Raw genomic sequence first — 25,513 nt, forward strand, 5'->3', positions numbered from 1 at the left:
CCTCAGCCCCTCGGGAGCACCCTGGCTCCCCGGCCCTGCCCAGGCTGGAGGTGGGGCTGGGCCCTGGAGAGAGAGGAAGGGAGTGGGCCCAGTTGGGAGTCCTAGAGCCAAGAGCTCTGATTCACAATGGCACCGCCAATGATGTCACCAAGGACACTTTTCCACCCTCTCTGCACCCACTTGAGAGGACAGCCAGGGTAGAAGAGACACTCACCATTTTTGGCTTCAGAGAGAACGTCTGTCCTCCCCCACAGGCGGGAGGGTCCTAGCTGGGCTCTGCTAAGCCAGAGGGTGAGTAGGCGGGGCCTTTCCACTGTCCAAACTCCCAAAATAGTGTCCTTTCTTGGAAGGTGCTTCTCTGGCCCCTCAGAGCCCTTGATCAGAGCCTCGATCTGAACCATGAGGAGGAAAAGGCCCACACTTGGGCTCTGTGAGGGCCATTTAGAAAGAAAGGAAAAAGATAGAATGCCAGCTGGGCCCCTTTAAGGAGTCCCCACCTGGGAAGGCCAGGATGAAAATAGAACAGGAGGCAGGAAGGGGCTCGGTGAGCCGAGCGGGGGAAACACGCTGAGAATTAAGGAGCAGATTACCAGCTCCAATTATGAGCACACTTCAACAGCACATTTCCTCCGGATAAAGACCGGAAGTGGCTCTGCTTCCATCACCAAGAGAAGGAAAGGGTGAAAATAAGAAATAAGAGATGGGTCTCAAATATGATGACCTTAGTTGTGAGGTCAAGAGAAGAGGACGCCCCTACTCCCACCCCATGCGCACTCACTGTGCATCGTGGGTGCTTCGCTCCTGCACCTGTCTCCATGGGCAGGAGCCGCCCACATGGGGGATGAGCGGCCCCACGGAGGAGGTCTGATGCCAGGGCACCCGGGAAACCTGCTGTCCCACTCGGGCAGGTGGTCCACCTGAGCTCTGCTGTCTGACATCAGGTGAATCTGGAGACCCCAGGACAGAGTGGGCAGAGTCCCCGCCCATGCCCCAGTGCAAGAATGACATCTCCTCACCTCCGGGAAACAAGACAAGACCCTGGAGAACATTACTATGCCTAACCCTTGTTAGTGTTTCCTGTCCCTTTGCTATGCCTGTTTGCCTCATAATGATGTTTATTAATGGATATGAAGCATAGGGTAGACTGGGATTGAGTTATTCACCCCAACCTTTTTTTTTCTTGGTGCCTCCCACGTTTTACCCTACATCTTTCCTTCGTGCCCAAATCTCAGAGAGCCTTCCAATATTGGATCAGTCCCACCTCCTTGGTGAAGACTGGAGACTTAGTGAGAGCACTGGACCATGAGTCCCCGGCCCCATTTCCATTCTTACCAGTCAAGTAACCTGATACCCATGCCATGCGGCAAAGGGCCCTCTGCGGCGTTAGTATTCAAACACGATGGACCCTTGGAGTCACCTGGGAGCATCTTGAAATACAGGTTGCTAGGCCCCACTCCAGTCTGTAGATGTACATCATTAATGAGTGTGCCAGGTAGGAGGACAGCTGTCCTCCTGAGGCAGGGAGTTCTAGAACACATGGAGAAATGCCCTGCGAGGAGCATCCTTCCTCCCCCAGGCTGCCATACTTGGAGATCCACACTTGGACACTTGGGGTCCAGCCCAGGGGCAGTCTTCCCATTCACCGGTGTTCATGGGCACCCCCCTTGCACCCAGGCCAGTTCACGGGGCTCAGGGGCTGCACTTCCAGTTCCTAGTGGTTCTACTCAGTGGGATCCCTGAGCTACTTCAATTCTTTCTTTGCAAAGACGATAATGAGTTCTCCTCTGCCCACTTTGCTGGGTTGTTGTTTTAATTAGAAGAGGTAAAGGATGTGAAACTGCTCTGACACCTGTAAGGTTGGAAACCTAAGGGCGTGTTATCATTGTCCGCTGGCAGTGATTCACTGACTACCCTGAGACATCACCTCTGTGTTGTCCACCGCTTCTATTAAAATCTCACCAATCCACTTAACTGTGGCTGGACTCGCCTCCTTTCCTTCCAGGGAGCCTGCAGCCTGCCCAGCGCCCCCAGGGTCCACAGCATCCTTTGGGCGCCCCACACGCTGCCACGCATGAGCGGAGGGGAGGGCTGCCCTGACCAGGGTCATCCTTCCAGAAGAAGGCCAGCGCTGTTTTGGGGGTATCTACTGGTGGACAGAGACAGGGTTTCTTTCTGTCGATCTAAGTCGTTGGGAACCCCGATTGTGCCTTTATTATGAACACCAGCTGACTTGCATTCCTAAGGCACTGTTAATTGAGGTCCTTGGAGTTAGGTCACCTTCTTGGGGTGAGCGGGTGAGGTTCCTCTCCTGTGGCTGGGCTGGGCATGATGTGCAAAGTTCCTGGGCTCCCCTTCAGTCCCTTTGTTTACCTCCTGCTTGGGGAATATAGCACCTCCAAACTTTACTTGCCATGATTCCTTGGTTGATAGGCTTCAGCTGGGCAGCTCTTCTCCACCCAGCTGAGTCTCTCTTGCGGCTGCATCGGCTGGGAGCGTAGCTAGACTGCAAGGCACTCTAGCGAGCCAAGGTTTCTCTCCACGTGGCCTCTCAACACACGGTAGCCCAGCCCTTTCGGGACACAGCTCGGCTTCCGCGAGATGAGCCCCAGTGAGCACGTGCTAATCAAGCCTCTGCTAGCACTATGCTGGCTCGTGTCCCGTTGGCTCACGCTGGTCACATGACCGAGCCAGTGCGGATGTGGGTGGGGCAGAAGCAAGGGCCCGAGGACCAGGAGGCCCGTGTCGTGGGGGCCACTGAGGTTTTAATTCACGGGGCCCTCATTTTCCTTGCTTTCTTGGAAAGTCACCCAAACACTTCGTAGACCAGGGGAAGCAGCCAGGCCAGGCCCTCGTGCCCCCTTGCTCTCTTTGCGCTGGCACCCCATGCGGCTGGCCCTGCCGTTTCCTGGGCCCGGAGGCCGGTGGTGTGACTTGGGGAGCTTCCCTGGACCCAGGTTCCTCTGCTCCGTGCTGATGGTGGTTTCTGCCCTTGGGTGTTGGAGGAGACTCCGAGGCCTGGCAGGTAGGTAGTTGCTCTCTTCTTTCCTCTCTGCTGCCTCTTTGACATCGGTTCCAGCCGCCTCCTTCTGGGGGTGGCCTCCAGAGAGCCCCGTGGAGTCCCTGCACAGGGCCCCCTCGGGGCTTCATCTTCATGGAGCCACAGACATGCCCCCCTCCTTGTCTGCTCCAGGATCACCTGAAGGCAGTGCGCCTCCCTGTGGTGGCCTGCAGGGCTCTGCCCTGTCACCCTGTGGGTGACACACACCTGGGCCGTGTGTGTGTGGAGCGACCGTTCCCATGGTTTGCTCTCACACACCTGTGCTCTTGTCTCAGACCGTTGACTCCGTTTCCCAGAAGCAGTCCCTTATGTTTCGCCTTGGGCTGAATCTTTCCCGTCATGTGTCTGCAGGGGGAGGACCCACTGGGAGGTCTTTAACAATCAGGAAAGTGGTATTTCTCCCCTTTGGGAGAAGAATTGAAATATCTGTCCAGAGTGACTAGAATACTGATCCATACACACTGTCCCCTCGGTGCAGCCTCGGTCCAATGGAAATCAGTCACCCTGAGCTGCTCCTTGGGGACACAGAGGTTCAGAAGTCCCAGGACTCAGCAAGCGCGTCTGAGTGTATCTTTGGAGGGGAACCGTCATGAGCAGCAGCTCTGGCCCCAGCCCCCATGGCCTTTGCTGGAGCACAGAATCCGCATTCTGTTCACGCTGTTGGTGACAGACAGTGACGATGCTGTGAGCATTTGCCTGTAAAGATGTGTCTAAAAACACAGCTCGGCTCTCAGAATGTTCACCTTCCGCAGGGCTCACCAGGCTGTGAGGGCTTCTGATTTAGTTGTGCAGGTTGGGAAAGCACCGGAGGCTGTGTTTTGCTGGATTGTGTCTCCTGTGATTGATTGGAGCTGAGCACGAAACCCTGGGGCTCTGTTCTGTTCTGTCACCGAAATGATCCAAAGAGTTACCTCCTCTCTCTTTCTGAAACTGACCCGGCTCAGGTCTGATCCCCATGGCACCAGCAGACTGAAAACCCTCTGAGTCTGTGGCCTAGCTGCCGGGATTCATGGCACTCTGCATCACCTGTGCTCATGGAAGGCAGAAGAATGCCCCCACATCCAATATTGAGTTGTCTCTATGTAACTCAGATAGTCCGCTTCCCCAGCCTGTACCTACAACATAAGGCTGTATATTTCCTATTTGCGGCAGGAACCTCACCAGCCAGCACCTGATCATCCTCAAAGTGTCTCCTGGTTATTTCTAGAATGTCTGAGTACTGACCCCCACCCCCAACAAGGATGATACATCTAGTGACCAGTTGATTGCCTTGTCCCCGTTTCTGTGTTGCCCTCCTCAGCCTCCCCCACTACTTGCTGCCCGCACAGCCGTTGAGAGGTGCCTCACCGGGTCCCCATCCCAGAGGTGTCCAGGGTCCCAAATCTGCATTCTTCAGAGCTGGAGCCTGGGCAGAGCGGGGAGCACCCTATTCCGCCAGTCCTGAGGTACTCGCATCGCTTGGGCCCCTGGCCAGCCCTCACGTCCAGTGTCTTGTAGATTTGCCCTTGATCAATTTAACCAGCTCGAGGCCATCACCTATGTCAGAACCTCACTGAATCTCAAGAAAAACAGAATGGTCAGTTTCTGGCCCAGCTCCTCTAACCACAGAAACACCAAACAGCCCCAAGGGGATGGGTGGGGCAAAGAAATCCTGTCATTTCTGTGTCCATCAGACTCTGGGAATGTAAAGGCTGTCCAGAAACTCCGTGCAGACCAGCTTCTTCAGCAGTGGGGTTTATTTGCCTGCTGAGCTCAGGCGGCTTCTGGAACAGTTCCCCAGCTGTAAGGAGGAGCTGCCGGAAGAAGGGCGCTAGGGGGACACCTTTCACCTGCTCCCTCCTTCTCCCCTCCACTACCTCCCCTCACTTCCTTCTTGCTGTCTCCTCCCCTCTCCTTTAATCCTCCTCTCTGGTTTCACTTCCTTCCCAGACACTCCCTGTCTGTGAGGCAAGGAGGGGTCCCCTGCTGCTGGCTCACATTCACATTCCCCTGTTCAGCAACCCCAGTAGGAAGACATGACTTCTCTTTCTTGGTGTCCGAGTGTATGTGCATCTCAAGGCAGGAACGTGATTGCCCTGCTTGGGGCCATGGTGGTTTCTGGGTTTCTGGGGTGCTGGGTTGGTTAAGTTGGGGTCAGGTGCCAGCCTCTGCCTGGGGTGGGGGGCGGTGGCGAATTGTGTTTCTACTCGTGGGGCAGTGTGGATACAAAGCCTATGTGCCCCATGGCCGCCCCTCCCGCCCCCCTCACCCCTGCCTTCCCCCTCCTTGATCTGTGAGTTCACACAGATTTCGGGTGGGTGTGGCAAAGTGGTAAGTGTTGTCTACTCAGCGAGCGTCCGAATCTACACTCAGACATCTGAAAGTGTCTTGATAAACTTTTATTTGGATCTAAGTTGCTTTTTCTGCCTTCTGCTTACCAGCACACTGCTGGGGCCACTGGGCCACTGGGCCTGGTGTGTCTGGGGTCAGCACCACAGGACCCACGGGCCTCTTTGTTCAGTGGGTACAGCTGATGCTGGTCCCTGTCCAGACACAGCAGGTTTTGCTTGACCTAGTTCTTTCTTTTTCTTTTTTAATGTTTACTTATTTATTTTGAGAGAGAGAGAGAGACAGAGACAGTGATGGCGTGAGCAGGGGAGGGGGAGAGAGAGAGGGAGAGAGAATCCTAAGCAGGCTCTATGCTGTCAGCGTAGAGCCTAACTTGGGGGCTCCATCCCACAAACCCTGGGACCATGACCTGATCCGAAATCAAGTCGGACGCTTCCTTGACTGAGCCACCCAGGTGCCTCTCACCCAGTTATTTGTGACTCACTTGGAGGACAAGGAATCCACACTTTTGAACCATATTGTACTGCGAGTGTACTTTGCCCTTAATCAGGCAGGGGTGGGGGATGGTGTGGTGGGCAGCCCTTCCTTCTTCCTTCTCCGGCCTCCATGGGCGTGGATGGGGGGTGTCTGGGCTGGGACGAGGATGTGGCCTTCCAGTTGCCGGCCCCGTGTCTGTGGGCATGGAGTACTTTTCCTCCACCGGCAGGGCCAGGCTGCCTTGACCTTCAGTTCTCAGCACCAGGCCTCCTTCCCTCTCCCACCCCTGTTGCAGGGAGGCGTTTCTGGGTACGGGAGAGCCCTATGCTCCTCCAACGCCATTTCTTTCCAACTTTGTGATTCTTCCCTCAGTTGTCTCTCCCTTCCTTGAAGACTCAGGGCTCTGGAAACCCCAGCCCCGGACCCCTGTATTCATTACCTGTGTCTGGATCCTTCCTTCCCGGAAGCAGAGGGACTTCCCAGCTGCTTGACTGCAGTGGAGAAGCAGAGGGAGAAATCCCCAAGCAAAGAGTGGCTGGGGATTCCTCCAGGAAGAGCCGGCTCGGGCGGCCTCCGCTCCCAAGAGCTGGATGAGGCTGGGTCAGCCTGGGCCCTTGCTGTGTCTGCAGGCCAGGCCCAAGGGATTTTGTTGCCTGAGCTGATTTACATCCTGTGTCTCTCCTGGAGTCCCTTCCCTCTAGCACATTCCCCTCCTAGGGATGAGGGGAAGACACAGAAACAGAATGGGGGCGTTGCCTCCTTGCCTCTGAGGATCAGACTCCTAATTCCTGTCACTCTCTGGGAGCCTCCGCCTCCACACTTTTCACAAGCCTTAATGAACCCTTTGAGGAGTGATGGGCCCGAGGCTGCTTATTTGTAACTGGACACCCAGTGCTCCCAGCAGGTCCCAGCACAGCAGGTCCCAGCAGGGCAACGAGTCTTGGCCTCCTGGGGGCAAGTGGACTTGAAGGTGTCCTTCTGGGCCTTCCCAGGCCTACGGCCATTTGGAGGGGCTTTCGCACAGCTGCCTGTCCATTAAGGAATGTGCCTTAGCCTGGTTGTGTCAGTCACTGTTTCATCTTCCAGTCTTCATGGGAGGGAGGGAGGGAGGGAGATACTTTGACGGGCAGAGGAGGCAGGCTGTGCTTTCTCAAGTGTGTGAGCACACATCCTTTAGGAATAGCTCTGGGGACTAATTGGGGGTTTTGGTCCAGGATGTGTCACTAGGATTTGCCGAGTCGTCTTAGGAGCCATCAGAAGTGACAAGTTACTGGAGAACTCTCTGCTTCACCACTGGTTCCCCAGAGACCTGGATGGGGCCGCCAGGCCCGAGCCCTCGCCCTGTCCATCCACCCCCCCCCCCCCCCCCCGCCACCTGGTCTGTGCTGTGATTGTCTGGTCCCAGCCCAGTCTGAAGCAGCTTCGTAGTAAGAGAGGGTACTGGAAGCTGGAGCTCCTTCCACGCTGTGACAAGGAGGGAAATAGCTGCAGCGTTTTGCTTGTCTGCCCAGAACAATGGCTGGTGTTTGCTGTAAACTCACATTTTCAGAGCCCAGTGGCGCCATCTGAAGGAATTTTTGAAAACTGGGCGTAGCAATGATTCATGGAGTGGCAGCTCTCTGGCCCTGTGCCAGCGCACAGTGGGAATAAAACAGACCCAGACCGCCTCATGGAACTTCCTGGCAAGCAGCGGAGACAGGTGTTACAGGCATACGTGAAAGTTACAGACTTCTATATGGATAGCTGTGCGGCATGCTCCAAGGGGATGGATAGGGTGCTTTGGGAAGTGTGCAAGTCTGGGGGTCTGTGGACTTTCCACGGAGGGCCTGGGCCCTTTCTCCTCCCGTGTCTGTGAGCCCTTCTCTGACTCCATTCTTCACTCTCCTGTTTTATTTCTCCCACGGCTGCCTCCCTCATCTGGCTCATTCGACAGGAGCAAGGAGATGGGGGTGGGGGAGGGAGGTTGTCGGTGCCTGGAAAATCACTAAGCTCTTGCCTCAGCTCCAAATGATAGGTCTGCCAGCCATCAGTTCCAAGGCCTCTCAACAGTTCTCCATGAGCCTGGGGTCCCTCTCCTGTGCGACATCTACCCGGCAGCTTGGAATCCATTCTGGGACGGCCTTCACCCCTAAGATGTGGCATCAAAAACCTAATGGATGGTGCTAGTTTTCCTTTGACGTTTTTTAATTCCTTAGTGGGACTTGTTTTTCTTTATCTCCTGAAAGGGAGAATTTGAGGCTTAGGCTTGAAGGGAAAAGGGCACCCCAGGATTTTCAAATCCCGGGCAGGGTTGCCACCTGCCTCTGGTTGAAGGCAGATAGGGAAATTGAATAATGCATCTTTGAAGCGTTTATTAGCATTCTGATGAAGATAAGTGAGGGATCTGAAAGGAAATCTTCCAGAAGTGCTGGTAATTTGTCCCCTGGATAAATCAACTGCTCTTCTTACAAAGCACATCGGCTTTCGTAGTCGGAGTCCAGGCGTAAAAAGGAGCCCCTTTGGACGCTTATGTGTTGCACCCCCAGTGGTTGACGAGGGATTCAGTACACATCCGCTGAATGATGTCGGTCATCAGCTGCAGGCTTTGAGGGGCCATGGATGAGTATTTGGGGCACACTGCAGGTGTGCTGTCCAGAACAACACAACATTACAAAGACAAGCACACAATATGCTGGGCACTTGAGGGGTTGCAGGGTTTTGGAGATCCATCTATGGCCCCTCGCAAGGACCCCCGGTGAACAGCTCCCGGCCCGTAAACTTACAGTATGCATCAGGCGCCTGTTTCCTTCTTGTTGGATGATGATGCCAGGAAAGCCCAGGTGTGAAACCACATTTCAGGGCATCTTCTCGAGCCACTCCTCTTGGCTGCCAGGGGCTCAACAAACGTGGGCTCCCCTACTCCACGCCCAGAAATTGGGAAAATCTGGCAAACCTGGGTCTGTATTCTTTATGGCAGCAGTGGGCCGGGCTGAGTGTCTGTGGCCCACTTTCGGTAGGGCTCAGCTGCCCTGTTTGTCAGGGTCCACCCCACTGCCTCAGTGCTGGGACCAACCTCACTTTTATTTGGTGCTCCTGATCTGCTCTTTTCCTAGAGCAGCTGTTAAGTAAAACGTGTTTTATCTCTGAAGATGCACTCTATATCTTGAAACAGAAGCCCCCTCATACATATCCATGTATAAGAAACACCTGTGCGCGCGCGCGCACACACACACACACACACACACACACACACACACACACACACACACACACAGCCCTTCCAGGGTATCTGCAAGGTATCTGAATTTGTGGCCCTGAGCGTCTTTCTTCTCACAGGGTTGCTGTGAGGGTTCAGTGGATGGATGCGGGAGAGCTTTCAGCACAGTGCCTGGTACACAGCAAGTGCTCACTCATTACATCTGGCTAGTATTACTTGTAAGGCCAGTGGCCTCTCCCTGAATCCAAGGGCATCTTCTCCAACCTGCTCTGAATGGGAGTTGTTTGGGACTAGGACTCCCTCTGGTGGCCGCTCTCTGCACTCACACTCAGGTCCCTCCCGAAAGGTGTGGGGGTGCGGGGTCAGGCACCCGTTCTCCTCCCACACAGGGAAAGAGGGTGAGAGGTGGGTGGGAGGAAATGTTTCACTTCCCTCACCGTTCTCTTTACCTCCTTCCTGACATTGGTCAAGTTGGGGTCAGTAGGTCTGGGGATAGGAGGAGGGCTAGAAGGTAGGCGTTCTGGCTGCATGATCTTAGGGGATTGGTCCCTTCCCTCTCCACACCTGCCCCGTTCTCCTCCCAGAGAAGTGCTGGCCCATGGGCTTCCAAGGCCACCTCCAGACAGGCCACAGGATGGCAGGAGGGCGGCACATTGACGGAGGCTCCACAGGCTATTATGAGGTAATTTTATTTCTTTCCATTTTAGGTAAAAATAGTAAATACAAGATAATAAAGGTAAAAATACATCATTTGGATTTTGTTGTTGTTCTCTAAACAGTGCTACCTACAGTACAATTTTTGATTTAGGATTTTTAATTTTTTTTTTTTTTATAAACAAATAGAACTATTTTGCTATTAGGCTATCTGTGTTCTCGTCTGGCACTTAAGAATAGATCACAGGTCACCTCCCGGTTCTGTTTGGATGTGATTAGGTGGTGGAGAGGGAGTGAGAAGGGGTGCATGGGATGAGGTGGTTTGTCTTCCTGGGACACAGACAGAGATGTGGTCCGTGTGCGGTGGGAGGGCATGTGTGTGCATCCAAGAAGGCCTCTTCCTGCGCTGGCCACAGGGACATGCGTCACTGTGACTGGACCAAAGGTCTCACGTGTCAGGGAGCGTTTCCTCCCCCTCCTCCTGTGCTGGCCTTTCTTACCCAACAGCCTAGATTCACAACAGTTCTGGGTCAAGGCAGGCTACTATACTGCACATGTCAGCGACTCTGCTCAGGACAGAGCCAATGGGTCCCCTTAGTGTCCTAGAGGAGCGGGCCCAGGACCCTTCCCCGCCAGGGCTGGTGGCTAGGAAATCCATCCTGGCCTGGGAATGCTGGTAGAAGTCACAGATGCCGATGCAGGCTGCTAAATGTCTTTGCCCTTGTTTACCCGCAGGTGGTCTTTGTTTAAATTCTTTCCAAATTTCTCACTGAGCTGTTGGATCAGGTCTGCCAGCTCACCGGTAGCTTGAGATTTCTCTTCCAGAAGCTCGTAGCGCAGGCTGGAGATATCTTGCTTGATTTCCTTCAGTTCACCTGCAAGGACAGATGAGATTTTGGTCAGCACGAGCAGGCTGAAGGGGCGCCTTCCACATCAGTTTGGGGGCATGCATCTTTCCAGGGTAATTTCAGGTTGCCCACTAAGGGCAGAGGTGAGGGCATGGGGGTTGTGTTTGGATCTAAGTAACACCCAGCTCCTACCACTGAAGGACATGTCCGTCCATTTAAAACCTTCTTCTTCCCATTCCTGGTCAAGGTCTTTGTTAAGGGTTTCAGGTAGACAGAGGAGTCAAGGTCAGGTTGTGAATTCCTATTCTGGCACCTATTTCACATCATGATTGTTAGAATGTTGGCCTTGGAGCCATTAAAGGCAGATTTCAAGACTCTGAGCAACACCCTCCTTCACTGGGACAGTCATTTCCACGATGTTCCATGTTATGTTCTGTCTTTATCTGCAGAGAGGAGAAATTCCCCAGCGTGAAGGGAATGGCTCAGCACAGTGCATGTGGCCATGGAGCCGGACAGGGACAGGGACAGGGGCAGGGTCCCCCGCACCATGCAGGTGGTACCACCCGGCAGAGGCCTCCTCCTCCTTCCATTGCAAGGGACCACCAGGTGGGAACTTGCACTTATTCCCACAGTGAACCACGTGGGCCGAAACCCCCCTGGGCTTGGGCTGTGGAACTCTTGTAGTTAGGAGGGCTCAAATGTTCTTTTCTGATATTCCTATCTCTTTTCTCCTCACGTGTTACATACGGAAAAGGCAAAGATCTTAAAGGTACAGTTTGGCCACTTTTGACAAATGCATACGTCCCCTAGTTCCTTTACGTTGGGTGCTTTACTGGAGCCCCAGCTGCACGGTACAACCCCAGTGGCCTGACGTTTGGCAGCCCCAACCTGTATAATCAGTTACATTCCTGTCAATCACAGCTGGCTGCCAGGCTGGCCGTTTTACGTTTCAGACCCACACGTAGGGGGTAGGGGCGGCTGGATGGGCTCCCGCTCAGCCCCTAGGCAGTGTCAGCCCAGGAATGAGTTCAGCCACTGTTGATCTTCAGGCTGCATGCTGGATGGCCTCAGGATGAAGCAGAGGGTTACTTCATGACCAGGCTCTTTGGGTAGCCCCCGTGGCCCAAAGGAGGGTGAGACTTCATGCCTTTGTTCATGGAGGAGGCTGCTTCTAGGGAGCAGATCTGTCCTGTGTGTCTCATGAAGATTAATTACCTGGTTTAAGGTAGTTTGCTTTTCATTTAAGAGTAACTGCATTAAATGGACTGGAAAATAACCCAAACAGTGAATATGATGTAGTCTGCAAACTTCAGTGTGCATCCTAATGACCTGGTGCTTTTATCAAAATGCAACCCCCCCCCCTGCCCTGCAAGCACCCCCTCTTTCCCCTCCCCCCCCTGCCCCTCACCAGAGATGCCCATGCATTAGGCCTGGGTGGGTTCTGGGATCTGCGATGTTAACAAGTGATTCTGAGCTGGGGGATACTTTGAGCTCTCAGATTCTGAGAGCCTGGAAGTGAGACAGGGTGGTGGCAGGTTCTGAAAGTGGAGGGGAGGCCGCTTGCAGCTCTCTGTATGTGCACTCACAGAACGAGGAATTCTGGGCCATTTTGGAACTCGTGGGACACGAGGTGGGAGGCAGAATTATTACCAACCCCCTCCCCGACAAAAGGTGGCCAGGTCCTAATCCCTGGTGTCCGGACTGTGTGTGATAACTTTATATGGCAAAAGGGAGCCGGGGTCACAAGTGTAATTAAGGTTACTCATCACCCAACTTTACATAGGGAGATTATTTTGGATTATCCAGTCTGATTGTGAGTCTTTAAAAGTGGAAGGGGAAGACAGAAGAGAGGGTCAAAGAGGCAGGGTGACAGAAGCGGAAGGAACATGGCAGCTGGAGGAGGGGCTCAGTGCCCGGGGGGCTGGTTCTGAGATGAGGCGGCTGTATGCAGTCGGGCGTGGCCTCAGCCAACAGCAGCCAGGGAACAGAGACCTCCGGCCCCACGGCTGCCTGGAAGCTCCTTCTGCCCACACCCGAACCAGCCAGGCCTCGCCAGGGCCTCCAGACAAGCACACAGCCCTGCAGATGACACCTTGACTTTAGCCTGGTGAGGCCCCGTCCCACTGACAGCCTGTAGGAAACCAATCCATTCGCTTACCTTCATTGACTTCGTCGTTTTCTCTATCCACCTGGGCCTTCAGGACGTATCTTTTAATGAGCCGTTTCATGATTTTCTGAAATGTGAACACAAGGAAAGGGTCAAACAAGCCTGGCCAAGGACAGAAGCAGCCTGCCTGGTGTATTTGTGGCTCGTCTTTTCTGCAGAGTGCCCGGTCCGTGGCCGGGAGTCCTCCTGCACCTGGTGTCTCTCTTCTGAGGGTGCCTTGCCTGTTGGTGGAACCCAGGCTTGACTCTGTTTAACCTCTCCCCATAGCATGATCCTGACCCTGGGGTGTAAGAACAGGACACTTAGTGGTGGCAGGCCAAGCCAAGGAGAGAGAGAGAGACAGAGACAGAGAGGGAGAATGGGAGGGGGAGGGGGAGGGAGCGCCATCTAAAATGCATAGGTGCTGCTTGAGGGTCCTAAGCCCAACTCTACCCTCATCTTCTTTGTGACCTTAGCCAGTCATGTCCTCTCCTCAGGGCTTAGAGTCAGGACCAGGTTGGACAAGTCCACTGCACCTTGGAAAATTCCGACCAGAGGCAGCAACAGACACAGCCGGGCCTCGGGAGGTTTTGCCAAAACACCACTTCCTGAGATGCCACATGCCTGACGCTGGGCCGCCGGTCACGCTGGGGGAGACGGTTTGCGCCCTCAGCTGTCATGCATTATGCAGATATTGGTTCTTTAAGCAAATGAGGAGGTACGAGGAAACACTCAAGAGACACCCAGAATAGAGCCAAGTGTGAGAAAGACTCCAGGAGGTGAACTTTGGATTTTGCCAGCTAGTCGTTGGAGGCTTCCTGGGAGATCGCAGGATTTAGAAATACTCTGGTAGCTGACACTTCTGAATCTTGCACGAGCTGAGCAGCTGGCAGAGATGGAGGGAGTCCCTGTTCCTGGCTCATCTGTGCCTGTGACTAGCTCACCTGCTCAGACCTGAGGACTCAGGGGAGAGAGGCAGCGTTTTTCCAGATGGAAGGGACCTGAATTCTGTCCCTAGCTGTGCTGTGTGTCATCAGGCAGGTTGCTAAGTTCTCTCCCTGAGACACCTGCAGGCCAGTGTTGCCTGTCCTCAGCCCTCGGGCTGGTGGTCCACTTGACTCTTCGGTTTGAGTAGTGACCTTATTTCTTGCCGAACAGTGAATGAGCAAGTTGCCTTCATGCTGTCCTCTGTCAGAGAGCCCTGGGTCTTGCCATGCTAGTGGTCAGGCTGCTAGGCTAGATTTCTCCTTGACATTCTCCTAGTCAGTAAGGCAGGTTGCCCAAGTTATTAAGAATATCTATGCCTAAAAAAAAAAAAAAAAAAAAAAAGAATATCTATGCCTTTTCTGGGACTCAGTAAGGTTCTTTTCACTTGGAATCGTAAAGCCAAAACAAAACCATCTTTATCCCGAGCCGGTCCTCGTGGGGAAAAGCACAAACCCCCAAAAAGCAGATACCCAAGTGCGTAAAATTCATACTGAACACAGGATTCAGAAGTTTTCTGCAAATGTTGAGGCTGAGGCAGGGCCAGGGGATCTAGTTAAAGTTTGTTTCTATTTTAAGGAAAACCTCAAGAATTAAGGGTTCTTTGGTTTCTGGATTCATCAATTGAAGAAGTTTTGTACGTAAGAGGGAAAAAGCGTAAGCCCGAGACTGGAGGTGGAGAGTTCTCTTTCTCATGATGTGCTGAGTGGAGTCTTTTCACAGCCATGGCAGTGATGACCGTCTTCCTGGCTTAGGGTGCACGCTGTGTTTTAGTACAGCACAACTCAACCCATTAGCTGAAAAGATTCCGTGGTATGTTTATTATTAATACACAACGTGCCCCTCCAACTCCATTTGCTTTCAGTAGGTAAGACACTGCTCACAAGCCCCCCTTCACTGTGGAGTGGCCCTCTGGGAGGAGGGGAGAAGGAAGGGGTGAAAAAGAAACAAAGAAACAGACGTAGTGAGTATCTCCTACAGACCAGGAGTCCCCTTAGCCTCCTTGACAAAATGGCCCTGCTGAATCCTCCCAGAAACCCAGTGAGATCGGAGAGGTTGTCTCCATTCATAGATGAGGACACCAAGGCTTGTGGAGCCAGGGGACTTCTCCTGGGTCATACAGCCCAGAGGCGAGATTCAACCAAAATGGAAACCAAAGCTGGGGCTTCTTCTACCCTTCAGGAAAAGGTTACGTGCATGACACTTTGGGGGATGACATGCAGGAAACTGGCTCCCACTGGTCGGTGGGGTTTTGGGCTGCTTTCAGGTACCCATTTGATCTTTAAAACAACAGTGTTCTAGGCAGGAGGAAGCCTCAGCCAGATTTTGGAGGATTGATGGCTTCGTTCAGTTGTTACCCCTTGGGATATTTGAATGAAAAATATTGCTGCCCTTGGGGAAGAAGGTCATCGGTATGTCATTGTCATGAACGCTCATGGCCCACTGTTGATCACTGGCCGGCATAACGACCTAAGGTTTGCACATCTGTGGCTCCAAGGGGAGAGAAGCAAATGCTTGTTATTAAGCCTCTCACCACGCATCAGGATTACAGAGGCTTAATATGGAAGCAGAATCTCTTGAACATTGCAGACAGGCGGGGACCCTTTAACCTTCCTCCCACCCCCACTGCACACTCAGGAGTGACAGGTACCCAAAAGGAGAACAGTATGACCTGCTGAGCAACTGCTTAGACCCTGTGTCCTGATAAGCACCTGGTTTCCCCTTTGGGGTGTACCTGTTAGACAGCCTGGGGTATGCAGGAATGACATGCCAGGCTTATCCCCAGAAACGCCAAAGTGGTTAGAAGGTGCCCATCTATGTAATGCGGATGCTACAGAGGAGATCTGTTTTCAGGGAAGATGGACACCAAAAGTCTCCCCTCCTTCGCTGTGTAGGGGGAAAAAGAATGTTCCTTTGCTGTGGGGTTTGAGATGTCTCCTTGCTCTCTTTCACAGAGTTCTTTCACTTCAAGAAGATAATAAACTTTGCCCAAGTTAATGAGTCCCGGTCAGTGATGACTCTGCCCACCTTGCCCTCCTGCCCTTAGCAAGTGCTGGGGATGAGTATATGTAGTGCCATGACACTTGAGGGGATGCGAAGGAGATGGACAGTAGGTCAGAAGGGTTATGACACGGAGACCCACATCCAGGGAAGGAGCCACACAATTCTCCGCCCCCCTCCCCCCACATTCCTGGGGCCCAGATGGCCTCTCCATGCTGCTGGTGCTGGGGAAACAGAAAGCCTTTCTGCAGAAGAGACATGTCTCTGCACAGCACAGCCAGGGCAGTTAAAGATGTAAACGAAGGGCACATATACGGTGCGTCGAAGATGGTACACGAAGCAGAATCCAGGAGGAAGCAGTGGTGCCACCCAGGAAAAGAGAAATCGAGGGACACTTGGAAGAGAGGGGCAAAATGGATCCTAGGACATGTCAGTTATTCAAGCGCGATCTAGAAGAGGACCCAGAACATGGACAAGAGGAGTCCCCACTGGTTTGGGGAAGGGCTTGCATCACAAACCCTGGGGTTTGCTTGACTTACAGACTGCGCCACCTGGATTCTGCGGTTCATTTGGGATGCGGCTTGTTTGCTTTGCCTGTGATGGAAACGTACCTCTCAGAGTGTGAGTGTCTGTGCCTGCACACACCCCAGCAGACAGACACCCTGGATGGTGTTACGGGTCACAGAGTCACTTTGGCAGGAGGCACACTCTGACCCCCTTTCCGGTATCTTGGTTTTGTGTCACTGTTTAGGTCCATAGGAGCCCAGATGGGAGAAAAACCAAAACAAAACATTGCAAAAGCAAGGGGCTAGTCTAGCAATCAGAAGCCTGGATGCCTAAGTTACAGCACAGCGAGCCACTGCCTTCCCTACAACAGAGAACCCCCCAGAAGTCGAGGGATTGACACGCTTAATGGAAACACCTCAAGGACTAAGTTTGAACACTCAAGCGGATCTGCTGAAGAGACACAAAGGCAGTGAGTTTAAAAACCCCATGTGTATGAACGACGGGGCTTTTGTCTTATTGGGAATGCTACAGAATGACTCTGAACCATGACCGTGTAAGACACGGACAGCACACGTCCTCAGCGAGGTGCCTGCTCTGGGTGCGGCTGGGACGGTAAGAAAGAGGAAGTGTACTTGGGCTCCTTCTGATCTCTGCACCTTTGGCAGTTGCTTTGGGAAGAAAGCAGTGCAACTTGGAAGTCTACCAGCGGGCCCAAGAACACAAAAGAGGCTTTGTCAGACCCCTGCCCCAATCTTTCATGCGAGAACCTCCTCCTCTACCTTGCCTCCTCCCCTTCACCCCTCCACAGATGGCTGCTGGCAGGCAGGACAGGTTCTCAGCAAGGCCTGGGCACCTAGGAAGCGTGATGTAGTAATGGAGGGGTGCCATTGTGAGTCACATAGTTCACCTAGCTGTGGGACCTTTACCACTGAGCCTTAGTTGTCTCATCTGATAAATGGGTTTAGAGATACTGCCTCTCTCACCAGCATATGGTGAGATTACATCCAGGCTAGTGTCTGGCCTCTGCCCCTGTGTCCTTCGTGCCGTGTCTTGCTTCACTCCTCCTGTCTGAGCAGATGATGGCTCAGGAAGGTGACGCGACTGCACCTTGCAGGGCTGAGCAAAGGGTGCATGTGCAAATGCAAAGTGCTCTCTGTTCCCCTTTGCTTGCCTCCCAGCCCCGTCCCTCTGATGCTCACTGGCCCTGGTTTTCCTTTCTTCTTTTCTGTGAAAACTGTTTGAATAAGTAGCCCCGGGCTTTTCTTGGTGGATTCACAAAATACAGGATGAGCAAGCTGTCCAAGGTCATCAGGAGCCCAAAGGTGGATACCACCAATCTCTGTAATCCCGAGCAGGAAGCTCTTGGGGACATTGAAAGCAGCAGGGACTCAACCAGTGATGAGGGAAGACGGGAACGAGATCTCTCTGAGGCTGCTTTTGAAAACAGTCTTGCTCATAAAGGATTCATTCTGGGTACAGGACGTCTCACCAGGTAATCAGTCTTCCTTTATCTCTGCAGCTGATTCTGCCCGAAACCCATCAGAGATTTAACCCTAACCCATTAGGGTTTTCTATCTCTTTTGGGGCACAGATAATCTATACTTTTCTCTGAGAAGCTGGGAAATAAAAATCCTTCCACTGACCAAAGGGTTGGTCCCGTAAAATAACTCAAAGAAGATCAAACTGGTCAGGCCCAATTTTGTACACGATTAAATATAAGATTTGCCCATTTCCAGTTTTTAGCCCGTGTCATCTCATAAAACTGTAAGTACTTTGAAGGATGAACCATTTCTTAATTGTGCCCTTAAATCCTCCTACCTGCACAGCTGGCTCTGAAATATGGGTGGAGATACAATTAGAGATCTGTGGCTGGAAGATGCTATGTCGAAGTCTAATTGCTCCCTCTGGGATGGTGGGCCAGGGACATAGCTCCTCGGCCCTGGGAATGCTCAGGACAGCTTCAAATTTACCTCTGATAAGAACTGATCAGCATGGATAAAACTGCTGATCTCTGAGAAGGGGAGGACAGGAAAAGAATGGCCTGTACTTTTATAATCAATAACCTGTAGTTAGCATTTATCACTGGCTCATGGGCTGATTCAAACAGATACAGAGATGTGGCGTTAATTTCCAAAAGCGGTGCAAGGGGTTGCAAGCATACAAAGTCTTCTAAGGTTTATGTATGAGAACAGACTTGGGCAGGCTGGTGGTCTTAGGTCAGGTGGCCCCTGTGTCCACCTGGTTGCTTAAGACAGATGGCTGGGAGTCACGCGGGATACCCCCCCATCCCTGCAGATACGCTTCAGGTCCCATTGCCTGTATGTCCGGAACATAGACTGAATCTGTCTACTTTCCTCCATCACCCTACTCACAGCCAGTCCAAGCCCCCCTCCCTTGCACCTGGATGACTGGCCCCTGCCTACTGAGCTCCAGCTGCTCTGGACTTGCCAAGCTTCTCTCCTCTGGCTTTTTTTTTAAGTTTATTTTTGTTTATTTCAAGAGAGAGCGAGCAAGTGGAGAGGGGCAGAAAGAGGAGAGAGAGAATTCCAGGCTCTGTGTTGCAAGCACAGAGCCCAATGCAGGGCTCGAACCCATGAATCGTGAGATCACGAACTGAGCTGAAAGCAAGCATTGGACGCTTAACCGTCTGAGCCACCCAGGCGCCCGCGTCTCCCCACTCTGGCTTTTGCTGATGCCTTTCCTGTGCTTGGGAGGCCCCCCATGCCTGCCTCCTTAACTATGAGGTCTTAGCTAAGTGTCCTGTCCTTGAAGATGCCTCCTCTGATAACTACACCAAAGCAGGGGCTCCCTTTTTTTCCCCTCTGTTTTCGCACCAGATTGTTTTCTTCTTTCTACTTTTATCAAATTGAAGTTACATATTTACTTGTGTGTTTGCTTGTTCCTTGTGTCCATCCCTCACTGGGCTGGAAGTGCCGCTATGATAGGAGCCTTGTCCTCGTCCCCAGTGAGTAGCGCAGTGCCTCTCATGGAGCTGCCACTCAAATGCATATTTGCTGAATGAAGGGAGAAATGAAGCTGTGTTCTGGGGGGGCTGACAGCCATGTCGCTAAATCCATGTCTGGATGGAGTCCACTTCTCCCCGTACCTGGGAGAGGTGTGGTTACCTGGTATCTGGTGGGCTTGCTGAAACTGTTATTTGCTGTTAGGTTTTCAGAATTCCTTGTGCCAGCCTGGTAGCGAGTCTTCTGGGAGGGAAAGAAAGAACAAATACATAATAAATAATACATACACACGTATGTTCAAATAACACATATGACACCCATATATGAGGCTGTGTCTAAAAAGAAGCTGATATGCCCACTGCTACTAGGTTGCCTGGAACACTGTTCTTGGGACTTGAGTTCTGTAGGATGACAACAGCTTACGGAATATAGTTGGGTCAACTTTGGGAAGCACTGAGTTAAAGCCGCAGGGGGTGTCTTTGCTCCAGGATTTCTCAGAGATTTTAATATGCTAGTAAACATTGAGAGTCTCCAGGAGGGGGAGATAATGGCAGGGAAGCTTTCTTCCAGGGATCATTCTCTTCCCAATTTTGGGAAGAGCTGTTGCTCCCTGGGACCCTCTAAGGCGCTCCCTCTGTGGGAGCACAGCTCAGCAAGGCAGCTTGCTCAGCCCCTGCGGGGCACATCTGCAGGGCGCTGTGGGGAGAAGGGCAGCCGCCACGGGCATTCTCTGTGCTGCTGTGCCAGCCTGTTCTGAACAGCGCGGGCCCCTCTCTGACTTCCCTCATCTCAGGGGCACCAGCGCCGATCAAGCACACACACCTTCCGCCTCCCCCTCCTGCGACCTTCTCTTGCCCCATAAACCCCGCGCTACCTACCCTGAATTTGGAATTCAGCATGCCCATTTCAAGGTCATTTTCACAGCTTTTGGCCTTAGATTTGCAGAGTTTTATGAGGCACATCTTGATTCTCATTATGAGATAATAAAATGATTTAGGACTTGGCACAAGATTGAAAGGAGCAGGTAGAGTTCTTCCTTCATCAAAGTAAGACAGCCAGAGCTTTGCCCTGGCAAATTTCCACTCCACATCTGCGTCCTCCTGTGGGACGAGGGAAACGACACAACATCAAAGGGCACGATTTCACATCAGAGTTCAGTGTGACGAGTGGGGATGCAGTCTACACATTATGACAGCAGATTCCTTTCTTCCTTTCCTTCTTCCCTTTCTTTCTCTTTCTCCCTTCTTTCTCTCTCTCTCTCTCTCTCTCTCTTTATTCCTTTTCTTCTTCCCATCCTTTCCTTTCTGTTTCTCTCTTTCAAGTTTATTTATTTTGAGACAGAGGGATAGAATCCCAAGCAGGCTCCCCACTGTCAGCACAGAGACCAGTGTGGGGCTTGATCTCATGAACTGGTGACGGCAGATTTCTAAACAGGACTCTGACTGATATATCTGTGGATGTTCTCCTTCTTTACAAAGACGCAAGATGGGGCATTTGCTCTTGCTAAAACCATGTGAAATTAGTTATTCCTAACAATCTCTGCCTAACTCCTCAGGACTTAGCGCTGAAAACCTCAGCCTCTTCATACCTCCTTGACTCTCCACTGGGAATTTTCACAAACATTATCCAACTTGCCACTAACCAGAGAACTTTTCTACTGCCACTCAATCTCATTATCCTTTAACATTTAGAGCTCTGCTGGATTCACAGTCCACCACAGCATCAAGGTATTAATATTTTGGAGCATTGCTGCCCAGTGGAAATATAATACTGAGCCACGAAGGTGAACCCCCTAATTAAATTTAAATTTTCTAGTAGGCACATTATAAAAAGTAAAATGGAACAGGTGAAATTAATTTCAGCAATACATTTTATTTGATCCGGCAGATCCAAAATGTAACCCCTTCAGCAGGTAATCATTATAAAAATTCTTACTGAGGTAGTGCACATTTTTATTTCATATTGAGTCTTTGCAATCATTGTATATTTTGTACTTATAGCACATGTCAATTTGGACCAGCCACGTTTCAAGTACTCAGCAGACACAGGTGGTGAACATCTCCCATGTTGTATTGTACTGCTGTGTACTTACTAGAAACCATATGGCTTACCGGTCGAAGTGCTGCCACAGAGGATGTTGAGAGATTCTGCATATGTAATTCAAGAGAAACAGACCTGACTGGAGTTAGCAGGAGGCAGTCTGGCCGTGCTGTCTGGTGGTGGAGGTAGTTTTGACCCCCAGATCGATTCTGACTTGGTGTCAATCCCGGAATGCTGAGTGGGCCCTCCAAGAAGTAGCAGGTGTTTTCATTTATTTATTTGTTTATTTTTATTGTATTTTATAGGCAGGCTCTTTGGGCCTCTGTCCTAGTGGGGCAGTCCGAGAGTAGGAAAGAGGCATGGAATTTGGAGTCACATGGACCTGGGCCCACAAGCCCATCCATACTAGCTGCAGGACCTCAGCAAGAGCTCCGTCAGTAGAGGGAGATAATGCCGCCTCCCTCACGTAGCCCTGAGATTGGCATCGAGTATGTGCTCCGTGAGGGGTGGGTTCCTCTCCTCACAGACACTTGGTATACTTCTCAGGATGTTGAGCCTAGCAGGGGCCCACATGAGGCTGCCAGGAGGTACCGCGTGCTGTAAGGCTATCACCTGCAGGCTTGGCCATTTTGTTTGCTTTGGCTGAGAACGCATCAGCAGCTGCCCTGGTCTATCGGACACATCATATTGGAGTCTTTTAGACTGGAAGTTTCGTGAGGCCAGGGCTTGCTCCCGGCCTCTGCTATACGACAGAGAGATGTGACAGGGACACCTGGCTTGAGAGGAAGGTTGGTATCGCGGCGACAGCAAAGGGTCTGGAGCCTGCCTGGGTTCCAGTCCTGCCTCTGTTCCTCCCTAGCTCTGCAGCCATGGTGGCATGGCTGCTCTGGGCCTCCGTTTCCTCATCTGTAAAAAGATGCTTACCTCGTAGGTCATTGTGAGAGTTACCTGAGGTCACACATGAGGACCGCTTAGTGTCCGAAATTAGCACGCCCTCAGGAAGTATTATTTTTATTCCCATAGCTTAACACAGTGCCTAGTGTTCAGCCTTGAGTCGTTCAGCAGACACGTGTCGAGTACCTGCTATGTGGCCAGACTAGGTATGCACTGGGGTTGACAGTCCTTCCGTGCCGTCGTGGATTACGTGCTCTGGCCCATGACATGATTATGTTGAACTACTCGTCCCCTGGTCTTTCCCCTGGAGTTGTGCTAACGGCTCAACTGCAGAGGATGCTGTGTGTAGGGCTCCAGAACCGGCCCCGGGGTCGGGGAGGCTGCCTGATGGCTGGTATTGGAGCTGGGCTCCAGGGGGTGAGTAGTTCTCTACCAAGTCGGGTGTGCGTTGGGTGGGGGTGGAGAAGAGTGGGAGTTAATGAGTAGAGAAGGCATGAGGAGTGTAAACAGCTTTTCTGAGAAAGTTGCCAGGAAAGAGCAGGAGAGAAAGAGCTGGAAAGCAGGATGGAGGGAGGATTTTTTTTGTTACTTTTTTTTTTTTTTTTTTTTTTTAAGATCCAGAGTCTCATTTAAATGCTGACAGGAAGGGCGAAGATATGCACGGAGCAGGGATGAGTGCATTGGTGGCCCCTGAGGAGGCAAGAGAGAGGGCAGGGAGCCAGGGCACGCAGGCGGGGCAGCTCGGATGGAGAAGGCCTCTCTCTCAGCCACGGGAGGGCAGGTGGGGGCATGGCAGGTGTAGAGGCAGGCGGGTCCGTGGATTTGGAGAGTAGGTGTTCGAGATCTGTTGACTGAGTAAATAAGCGTGCTTGTGGAGGGATTCACAAATTTATACCTCATCAGAGTTCAGCGTGACCATGAACACTGGGCAGCGTCTAGTGGCCTCGGTCTATGTCTCAGGGTCCTTGTCCACGTACCACCGGCAGGCTGGGAGGGCACAAGCGCTCTCCCCTGAGAAGAAGCGCAGAGCCCCGAGGGGAGGTGTGGGCTGCAGTGAACCGTGACGCAATGCGGTGCTGGGGTAACTGGACGTGACAAGCCCACGTGACATCATGGCTCTGCCCACCCCGCCCCCAACTAGTGGGCGTCTCTCCACACTGAGCCACAGTGATTTACGTGCCACATTCGTTTGGACCAAAGCATGGCGTGCTTGTTAGGATGGAGTACAATGCCCAGGGTGAGTGGTACAGAGGTCTGTACATTCTCTAGGTGCCATGTGGTTTCTCTTACATATGGGGAAACTGAGGCCCAGAAGGTGGGGGTGGGGGCTGGTTAGCAACAGGTCATCCATGTAAGAGACCAAATATATACACCATTAAAAAAAGATGTTTGTCCAGGGATACAGTGCTGCATTTTCCTGTGGGTGGCAGCGGGGGGAGTGGGGAAGACACTAGGCTTCATGCTGGCTCATCTCTTCCTCTTACCTCTTCCTTCTTCTCCTTGCACAGCCTGCCCTCCTGTAGGCCCAAAATACCACATTGTTTCACCCTTCCCTCCTTGGCACATGTTCCTGCTGTCCAGAATACTCTGTTTTGGACTGTGTGTGTGTGTGTGGGGGGGTGTTATGAACCAAATGTGTCCGCTAAAATTCATATGTTAAAGCCCTAACCCCAGTGCCTTAGAACGTGCCTCGATTTGGAGACAGGGCTTTTACAGAGGTAAGGTTCAATGACATTGCTAGGGCAGGTCCTGATCTAACATGACTGGTGTCTTCCTAAGGAGTGGTAGAGTTACCAGGGATGCTTACACAGACAGGAACGGCCCTGTGAGAACACCAGGAGCAGGCAGCCCTCTGCAAGCTGAGGAGGGAGGCCTTGGAAAAAACCAACTCTGCCAACATCTTGCTCTTGGACTTTGAACCTCTAGAACTGTGAAGAAATCGTTTCTGTGTTTCACCCCCTCAGTCTGTGGTATTTTGTTATGGCAGCCTAGCAAACGAATGCATGGAGGTCTTTAATTATTTTCTGTGTGAGAAATACACTAATACTTGTCTTATACAAGGCTTGAGTACACAGGCATATACCAGGCAGATGTGACAGTCCCCTTCCAATCTCTCTCCTTTTCTTCCTTTCCCCAGAGGATGCCCTGGGTCAAGAATGTGCTACTTTTTCTCTACCTTTCTCTGCTCTTTCTTTCTCTCTTTCTTTTTTTTTTTTTTAATGTTTATTTTTGAGAGAGAGACAGAGCGTGAGCAGAGGAGGGGCAGAGATGCCCTCTCTTTCTTTATATGCATTCGTATTGTTATGTAGATAAGATTTTCCTACCTGTATTTTTCTACAACTTGCGCTTTTTCCCCACTTAACAATATCACAGAGATTTTGTCTTGTCAGCACAAACAAGTTTTTCTCCTTGTATATACAGTGTTCTGAAGTCTATACTGTATCAGAGGTTATTGAAACGCTCTGATGTTGATGGGCTATCTCCACGTTTTCCCTCCAGTGAACATCTATTAAAATCGTACTTCTGCGTGGATCTATTCCTCGAACTGGAATTGTTGAGTCAATTCAAAAGAGGTTAGTGTGTTTCATTAATTTTTAGCTTATTTATTTTACGTTATAGTAAGTAAAACAATAGTAAGATTTCTGCCCCCCAGCTACTGCCTCTCAGCAGGCATCCCCCCGCTATGCTTGGTCTGGGTACTTTTACAGGCTTCTTTTTCAAATGCTTACCCAATTACAAATGAGCATGGACACCCTTTTCTTCCTTTCTCACACAGTGAAAGCGCACCACAAACATTGTCCTGCAACTTGATTTTTTTTTTTTTTTTACTTAGTGCTATAATTTGCAGGTCTTTCCCCATCCGTCCATACAGGGAGAGCATTTTGGTTCTTTCTACAAGCCACACAGCATCCTGCTGTTCAGATGCATCATAATCCACTTCACTAGATTCCTATTAATGCTCATTTGTTTGTTTTTAACTTCTTGCTCTTCCCAAAAAGGCTGCAATCACTAGCTTACGGTGTGTGCCTTTTAGATTTTGATAAACTGCCCCCTCTGATACATTCTCTGCACTCCCTTAGCTATCTGGAAAAATTGTATTAGTCCTCGAATGGCCTTCACGCATCATCTCTGGATGCTTCTCTGCTGCCAATCTCGTGCACCTGGTAAGACTTCTCTGGGTGTGCGGGGCCCAGGACACTGCACTTTGTTGACTGACGTAGCTGGTTTTCTCAAAGGACAGAGTTCTTAGAGGGCAGGGACTGTCTTAGTTGTCTGTGTGTCACCAGTGCCTAAGCACAGGCATTTCATACAGTAGGCATTTAATAAATAATACGTGAGAGGCAGAGAGAGTATTGGCTAAAAGATACAGTCATTCCAGTTTGCCATGGGCCTCCTGCATGCTTTCCTGAGGGGACA

At 51.6% G+C, this 25,513-nt stretch overlaps 1 protein-coding gene and 1 long non-coding RNA gene across 3 annotated transcripts in view; one reads left to right on the plus strand and one right to left on the minus strand.

The window, feature by feature from the left end:
* The first annotated feature begins 2,683 nt into the window (after positions 1 to 2,683).
* The window catches only part of LOC123385926, a 28,260-nt gene continuing 5,430 nt past the window's right edge, over positions 2,684 to 25,513 (plus strand). Inside the window, exons 1-2 of the long non-coding RNA XR_006599212.1 lie at positions 2,684 to 3,022; positions 24,596 to 24,669. This is a non-coding gene — a long non-coding RNA (uncharacterized LOC123385926). The remainder of the gene's footprint in view (positions 3,023 to 24,595; positions 24,670 to 25,513) is intronic.
* Positions 9,741 to 25,513, minus strand: part of TRPC7 (transient receptor potential cation channel subfamily C member 7) — a 131,114-nt gene continuing 115,341 nt past the window's right edge. The window contains exons 8-11 of one of the 2 annotated variants that reach the window (XM_045059283.1): positions 20,041 to 20,262; positions 19,325 to 19,402; positions 12,720 to 12,795; positions 9,741 to 10,588 (exon numbers count right to left, since the gene is read on the minus strand). In XM_045059283.1, coding sequence (XP_044915218.1) covers positions 10,419 to 10,588; positions 12,720 to 12,795; positions 19,325 to 19,402; positions 20,041 to 20,262 — 546 coding nt within the window. In that variant the 3' untranslated portion in view covers positions 9,741 to 10,418. Of the gene's footprint in view, positions 10,589 to 12,719; positions 12,796 to 19,324; positions 19,406 to 20,040; positions 20,263 to 25,513 lie in introns of both variants that reach the window. The other variant, XM_006927698.4, reaches the window with a different exon arrangement.

This window comes from Felis catus, chromosome A1 (genome assembly GCF_018350175.1).
Source record: "Felis catus isolate Fca126 chromosome A1, F.catus_Fca126_mat1.0, whole genome shotgun sequence".
NCBI lineage: Eukaryota > Metazoa > Chordata > Mammalia > Carnivora > Felidae > Felis > Felis catus.